The sequence below is a fragment of the Thermobia domestica genome, chromosome 5 (genome assembly GCF_964235325.1).
Source record: "Thermobia domestica chromosome 5, izTheDome1.hap1.1, whole genome shotgun sequence".
Taxonomy (NCBI): domain Eukaryota; kingdom Metazoa; phylum Arthropoda; class Insecta; order Zygentoma; family Lepismatidae; genus Thermobia; species Thermobia domestica.
Window position 1 is genome coordinate 322,098,056 of NC_137458.1, and position 8,391 is coordinate 322,106,446.

The 8,391-nt window shown below is 37.5% G+C and overlaps 1 protein-coding gene across 1 annotated transcript; it reads left to right on the forward strand.

The window, feature by feature from the left end:
• Positions 1-7,253: 7,253 nt before the first annotated feature.
• LOC145685673 (uncharacterized) lies at positions 7,254-8,063 on the forward strand. Its single transcript, XM_081758069.1, has one exon. The coding sequence runs from the start codon at positions 7,254-7,256 to the stop codon at positions 8,061-8,063; it is 810 nt and encodes a 269-aa protein (XP_081614195.1).
• Positions 8,064-8,391: the final 328 nt, after the last annotated feature.

Below are 8,391 nucleotides of genomic sequence, written 5' to 3' on the forward strand. Positions count from 1 at the left end.
GGATACGGACAAAATCTCGTGGCCGAAAAATCTCCGCCCGAAACCTCGTGGAACAAAATCTCGCCGGGCCGAAACCTCTCCTGGCCAAAACTTCGCCGCCCAAAACGTCGTGGGCCAAAATATTGCAGCCCAAAAACCTCGCTGACCAAAATTTTGCTTGGCCAAAATCTTGCGGAATGAAATCTTTCCTTAAAATTTACCCAATGAGTTTCTTAATATGCAATTCCATATTACAAATAATAATAATAATAATAATAATAATAATAATAATATACAAAATATATTGTGCGTGAGCTTTCTCGGGGTATTCCCGTTTCCTCCCACTTTCTTCATTCCATCATTTCCTTCATTCTGATCATCTACGTCTGCTTTAACCTACAAGACATAATTGAGGGACGTAAAAACTCAGATATTATTTCATACTTTCGTAAATGTTATTCGATTTTGTTAGAATTTCCTAAGGTCACCTTCAAAGTGAAATAAAAACCATCCCAGGCTCAAACCCCACATATCTTGAAAGTTTGATGGAGACCGGTCTGGTGGTTCAAGAGTTATTAAGTTTTATTTATTTTATATATCTCTCCGTTCCTTTCGTTGTGCTGTCAAAGTAATATTATAAAATACATTCGAGACCTAAACCTCATCTATGTTAAAAATTTCATCGAGATCGGTCTGGTGGCTTAAGAGGTATGATGTCACAAACATAATCAATTTCATTTTTCTATATACAGATTTTCAAAGCACGCGTTACAATATTTTCTTGTCATTATTTTAATGCAATTATGTGTTATTACAAAATATGTACACATAGCAATATATAAAGCATTCTACATCGAAGAAATCGTAGAGACGACGTTTTATACTGACGACATTTCTTCCCAGACAAGACTACGTCCCGCGTAGTTTAAATCAGGCGAGGTTCTGTGTCCCGAGATCAGGACCGCGAGGTTTTGGCCAGGCGAGATTTAGGGTATAACGAGATTTTGGGACGCGAGGTTTTGGTCCGGGGAGATTTTGGACCATGAGGTTTTGGGCGGCGAGGTTCTCGACGGGCGAGGTTTCGGCCCAGCGAGATTTTAGCCCGCGAGGTTTTCGTTGGCGAGGTTTTGGCCAAGCGACGTTTTGGTCCGCAAGGTTTTCGCCGCGAAGTTCTGGCCGCGGGGTTTTGTACTCAAAGCGGGAGATAAGTAACAGGATTCATTTATTGATTGATTTTGGTTGTTTACAATACAAAATTACAAAATACAAAAATACAGAATAATACAAAATAAAACAAGAAAATGCTTCCTAGAACAAGCAATGAAGACTTCTTTATTCTACGGTAATAGTTCAGAGAAGAAATCCATTACGATGGTGAATTTGCTGAGCAGATCTGGGTTGGCTTTCAGCTTTGGCATGTAGCCGCGTAGCGCGTGAACTATGTTGGTCAGGTTTAAATCTTTCAGAACTTGAAGAAGTTCTTTAATAGTTTGAATAATGTCTTTAGAGGATGAATTATCAGCAGGTATGCGATAGTGTGTGATATTGTAGGCTCAGGTCTTGAAGTGGATGTAGCAGGGTGTCTTGAAGAGGTGCTGAACTTGAGATTGTGCTTGCTGGTGTTGGGTTCCATTTTGTTTGTAGGATTTGTTGTATTCACGGACATCCGGAATAATTGCTTTCTGGATGAGCGCCTTTACTGTTGACACATTTTGCTGGTGTGTCTCTAGTCTTCTTTTCGCATTGGTACGTCCAGTAAGAGCCGTCACACTTAACGCACCGAGGCAGAGCTTGGCAACTTGCTTGCAAATGCCCCAATCTTTAACATTTGAAGCATTGGAAGTAATGCTTCTTTCGTAGTGGTTCTATGCAACTTTCGTGTGAAGCACTAAGTCTTCTTTGAAGCTTCTGGTAGCTTGTAGAGTCTTAAGAATAGTGGGATGGGGACTTTCCCTTTCCCGTCTGCACGATCCTGGATTCTCATTTGTGGAACGGAGAATATTGGGTAACCCTTCTCCTTGAGTGCTGTTGTGATGTCCTCAATGCTGGTATCAATTGCAAGGTGGCGAATAACGGAATTTGTTTTGACAGAATAATTATAAAAATAATGTTGATGATAAGCTTAATCTGAAATTAATTGTAATTTCTTTCTTTCCAGAAGGTGATATGTTCATCGTTCTATCATTCCTTAATTCTTTGATTTGTACCTCTTTAGTCTCGCCTTTTCTTCTGATCTTTTCTTCTGTGTTGTTATTTATTTTTTTTATTTCTTTTTCTCTATACAGGATGGCAATTTTTCCTCCCTCTTGTCTCCACACGAGGAAACGCAATCTGCGGTCCAAGTTAGCCGCTCTCACAAGCTGTTGCCGCATCTAAGACCCGTCAGCATCAGAATTTAATGAAAGCCTGCAATAAATCACAGGGCACTGACACGTTCGCCAGGGAATAACTTTTTGAGATACATCTCTCTCTCTCTCTTTTCTTTCACCACAACACTACCACGTCGTTTCTTGTGTGTGTGTATGTGTGTCTTTCTCTCCCTCTTTCAACCATATTCGTCTTATTTTTCCCCCATTCCTCTTTTCTTATATCCTCCTTCTCCCGTCATCCATATCACGTCACATCTTATATTTTGTTACGATGCCAAATTGAAGCATTTTTTTCTATTTTAGAAATCGTGTCAACGACCACAATATCTTACGTATGTGATGATAATATCTTCCAGCATAACCAACTGTCAATCCTTATAAAAACCCATCCATAAGCAAAATTCTCTATTTTTTATTTAAAAAGAGTAGGGTAGAAGGGGGAATTGGGTGGAGAGGGTAATTGGGCGGAAAACTTTTTGTAAATTTATATTTTGCATTTCAGTATATTTTTATGAAATTTAATTACACCCAAATTTTGGGCGAGTAGTTGTTGATCAGAAAAAAAAAAGCTTAAATGAATTTTCAGAGGGTGTAATAAAATGAGAAAAAAACTGATTTGATTGAGGAATGACATATTTGAAACCGAGTTTCAGGTTTGTATGTGTTTTGGTTTGAGTCACAATAAATCGAGCATCTATTAATGTTTTGATCCCGATTTTTTACTGCTGCTTAAAGGGCATCATAAGGATGGTGCCGTGAGGAGCAGCAATTTTAAATCCTCGCTGGGAGGGAGTTAAAATTTTGTTAAAATTTGTACCTCCCAGGGGGTAATTGGGCGCATGATGTGGGGGTAAATGCAGGGGCGAACCTAGAGGGGGTGTGGGGGTGTAACATCCCCCACTCAAAACCCATTCGGCGAATTCTGGATTCTGAGGATTTAGCATTGAAACTTTGGAAAATGAAATGCAAGTAAACACTATTTTTACGTTTAATCAGATTCAAAATTGTATTAATCAAGAATAATTTATGGTTTCGGTAAGCCATATAGAAAAATATTCGTCAAATTTATTGCCAATTCGGCAATTACGCTTTATATTTTATTAACTTTTTCATTCCGTTAATATACACTGTGAAATAGCCAAATTCACATGTTTTTCGGGATTGGTCAGGACTATTTAAAATTACTTATTTAAAACAGAAAGGTATAAAAGTAACTAATTTTATTTTCGATAGTTGAACCCAGGACAGAAATGTTCGTTTCCATTCGTCAAATATGAAATAGTTCGTCAAATACACATGATTGTCGGGATTTATTAGGACAATTTTAAGCTTACTTTTGTTACAACTAAACCTGCTATATCCATAGCTAAGGCCGAATCAGAAACATTCGTTTGTGTTCGTCAACTAGTGCAACAATCTTACATTCAAAAATAAGAATGCAAAATCGCTATTCCCTAAATGAACATGATTTCTTTCTGAAGAAAACGTCGATTACGGCGTTGCATGTTTATGGTAATATACTAAAAACATCAATACCAAAACCAGAGAAAGAAATTCTCGCTTACTGCCTTCGAGGCGCCGTCTGTCAGTCAAAAAGTCCATTACATTGTTGAGGTAAGTTATTATGATCATTGTCTTTTTCAACTGTTGATTATTAAGTTTTTAATTGTTTTTCTCCAAGCGGGTAGGGTCGTGAATGAGTCAGAGTAACAGCGCCACTGAATATTGATAAGACCTGGATTATTGTTTTCTTAACACTTTGTAAGTCCATTCGCTTTTTCGAGCCAGAAAAGAACTGGTGCAGGTTTTATTTGAGGGTGTATTTGTGATTTGTAAAGTATGCACTTTTAAGTGATCATGGCATCTAAAGACGAGCAATGCATGAAAAGAAGTCGAAAACGGATTAAAGTGGAATGCCGTGATTGTAAGGCAATATTTGATAACGATTATCATCGACGACATGAAGTGTTAGTTCACGGCGGTAAAAAAGTAAAGGTACAACATGTTGATGCACCCCTAAATCCGTTTGAAGCCTCTCGAAGAACTGGAGTGAAAACGAATTCAACTAAAGTAAGTACAAATTACATACTGTGTTTCCATAACATATTTCAAGCGGGTCGCCTTAATCCGAAACAACGTTAATTCAAATAACGCGCTAGACCAAACGAGCTTCAGTCGTCACCAGTCAATATTTTTTAAATTTTCATGTTTATATGACTTTCTGAAACAGCTAACGAAACTTTTCGTAAGAATAAAATATATCAGGCCAGAAGGCCAGAAAAAAATAATACAACACTCCGAAGTAGCTCAGTCGGTAGAGCGCTTGCTTCGCATTCGGGAGATCGTAGGTTCGAATCCCGCTGCCGACCATTCTGACTGGGGGTTTTCAGGGTTTTCCTCAGTCTTACCACGCAAATGCCGGGATGGTACTTAGTAAATAGGCACTGGCCGATTCCTCCCAAAATCCTTTCCTTCGTTGTTGTTATTGTTAAACATCCCGTGCTGAGCCGTATCGAGTGATCGTTGAATAAATAAATAAATGACGTTTTAATATTTATTAAAAAGTACTGTACTGATCTTGAACCTAAACCTATATTCGTTTTAACTGTATTTGTCACATTTGTTACTATATTTGTATTTGGGACTGCCCCTTGGGCGCCTTGGTAATCCAAACAATTCGACAATACGAATAGTTAAGAATTAAGAGTTAGAGTAATTAATATTCGGATTAACGCGATCCTCCTGTATGCGAATTTTTTGAAGAAAGAAAAAAAAAACAGATCATTACCAAAACATCTATTCGTTGCAAAGAGTGCACAAAACCTACAAACTTTTTTGCTTGTAATTTTAGTGAAATCTTGGTGGCCTTAGTCTGTACCTTTAACACTAATGTAGTCAAAGGGACAAAATAGTATGCAAACCAATAGAATTTTCTTATCTTATTTGTAGGAACATGATGTACCAGCAGAAGCATTGGTGCCCTCTCTTGAGACATTTTCAAGGCCTTTAACGCAAGATAAAGTTGAAATAGTAGAAAAAAATACAGGATACTGTTCCATTAAATGTGAAAGAAGTTAGTGGGAATTCTGAGGCTCTGTTGTCAACGGAAAGCGTAGAAATTGACAGTGTAGTGTTGCCCAGTTGTAGTGCAGACACTAGTGATCTTGGTCCGTCTCGAAGAAGTCAAACAAAAGAAATGTTAAAACAAGATAAAGATAATTCGTCTAGTCAAAAATTTAACGAAACCGAATGCAGTTGGGTGGAGTGTGCTGGTCAAATCTCAGCGCTTCTCAGTGACTTCGAGGAATGTAAATTAATACTATCTAAGGATAGAAAATGAAGATTCTCCAAATCGCATCTTGTTGCTTCTGGAGAGCATATAACTTATGACAACTATACGAGACAAATGTGCCGAATTTATACAAAGTGCAAACCAAGCTCTTGATCACATATCAAATGAAGTGAAGATTCTACCAAATGAAGAACTGAATGATCTTGTAGAGCATGATCCAGACAAAAGAGAGAAGATTACGACAGATAACCAAAGAAACTATCTAATAGCTCTTGGTCCGCATCAGCCAGTGTTAACGCCGTTTCCAGTAAATGAAAGTGTAAGTAAAACGAAGCAATCACGTTTGAGTCCTAAATGGTATAAAGAGTATCCTCATATTAAATATAGCATTGAGAAAGAGGCAGCATTTTGTTTCGTTTGCAGTCTTTTTCCAGAGGGTGTTGGCAGAGAATGCGCTGATGAAGCTTGTGTTCGACTAGGAGTAAGGCAGTGGCATAGAATGAAAAGCATTGGAAAGTCTAAAGACTGCAAATTGGCACAACACTTTTCTTCAAAAGCACATAAACCAGCACTTCAAGACTATTGCAATTTTGTTTCAAAGACAACTCATGTTGACATTTTATTGACTGAAACAAAACGAAAGGAGATAATTAGACAGGAAGAGGAGAATGTTTACAACACACAGGCTTTAAAAATTTTAGTGGACATCGCTCGTACTTTAGGAAGACAAGGTTTGGCATTTCGCGGTGGGGGCGATGACTGCAATGGAAACTTTCAGCAACTCGTTCAGCTTATGTCTAGGCATTGCAGTGTAATGAAAAAGTGGCTTTATGATCGGAATTTGCGTCCATATCATGTGTCTTACTTGGGAGGGAAATCACAGAATGAATTCATAGAACTACTTGCAACAGAAACAAGAAAAAAAATATTGATGAAATAAAAAAGGCGGAAATTTTTTTCAGTTATGGCAGATTCGACGCCTGACACTTCTAATAAAGACCGTCTTTCTGTTGTTGTTCGTTATGTTGATGAAGAGGGTAAGGCTAAGGAGCGACTTCTTGAAGTTGTTGAACTTCCTGACAAGACTGGCGAGGGAATTGTAAAAACAATTTATGATGTTCTTGTAAGGAATGAATTAGATTTGAACCATATAGCATTCCAGTCTTACGATTGTGCCAGCGCAATGTCAGGAGAAAACAAAGGATAACAGAGAAAGTTATCTGAAATTGGAGGGCGCGAAATCCCTTACTTGCCTTGTCAGGCACACAGAGCTAACACGTTTCTGAAACATAATTGTGATGAAAGTGCTATTATTGGTGAGTTCTTTAGTGTCCTTGAAAGTGTGTATGTATTTTTTTTACATCAAGTACAAAACGTTTTAATTTCTTAAGTAGCGAACTATCCAAATCTGAAGTAGCACTTCATTTGCATAGCGTTTCAAAGACCCGTTGGACAGGGGCCGCCGAAGCAATCAGAGACTCTGGGCATCACTTAATGAAGTCGTGAAGGTTCTAAATACAATGTCTACGTCTTGTCAATTTGATAATAACACAAAATCTGCAGCGCTTAGCCTGAGAAAAAAGTTGTTGTGTTTAGACTTCATTGTTTCAATAATGTTTATGGAAAATATTATGTTTAAGGTTAAGATTTTAACACAGAAACTGGAAGAGAAGGAACTAAACATTCTTGAAGCATGTGTTATCATTGAAAGTGTCATAAGATCATTGGAAGATATCAGGAATGATAGTGAAGGAATGAAGAATCTGATTCTGAGTGCCATTTCGTTTACAGACTCTTTGGGTGTTGATGCTGAAATTGACTTCAATCGTCATCATCGTCGTCGTGTAGCGCCTAAACGTCTGGATGACAACGCGCGGTCGCAAGTTGATCATACTCTGGAGTCTTTTTATTCAAAGGAGTTCATAGCAGTGTTAGATACGCTTCTTATCTTGTCCAAGGAAAATCTGAAGAAGTGCGTAGAAATAGTCAAACCTCTTTTCTCAATTTTCAGTGCATCCATGAAGAGAGAAAATATCAATATTAGCCGTGTTGAAGGAGCAATTTCTTTATATCCAGCAGAAGCTTCAAAGTTTGATTCTTTTGCAGTGCTATCCGAGTTGGAAATTCTCAGTGATCAGTGCGTGAGTGAAGTATCATTATCAAGTGTAATGAGTACAGCTGAAACTATGAAAAATGTGCTACCCCTGGCAAACAACATTTGTCCTCTTGCTGTTACAGCCCCAGGGTCAGTTGCGTCTAATGAGAGAGCGTTCAGCAAATTGAAGCTAGTTAAAAACTACATACGTACGACAATGACGGACAATAGACTAGATTACCTCCTGATACTGTGTAGCGAGAAAGATGTTGTAGATAGTCTTAATATAAGCCAGATTGTTTTCTTAAACAACGCCGTGTCCAGATAGTTTCAGAATAATTTTTTGTTGGTTCACATGAATTTCTTTAAACAAAACGTGTTTCTTTCTAAAATGTAAGATATACTTCGGTATGTAAATTCTCGTTATTTTCAAGAATTTGAGTAAAAGTGTAACTTCTTCCTCTAAAAATATGTGAAATTTATTTCTGAGAATAGAAATATGTTTTTGTTATTATTAATTTACATAGTGCACGAGTTTAAGAAACAAGATTTCACTTCTTAATTGTAACTCGTTGTATTCAAACATAATGGATATAAGATGTTCATTTATGTAAAAATTTCATATGTTGGCAAAAAATGAATACTCTGTAAAAAGA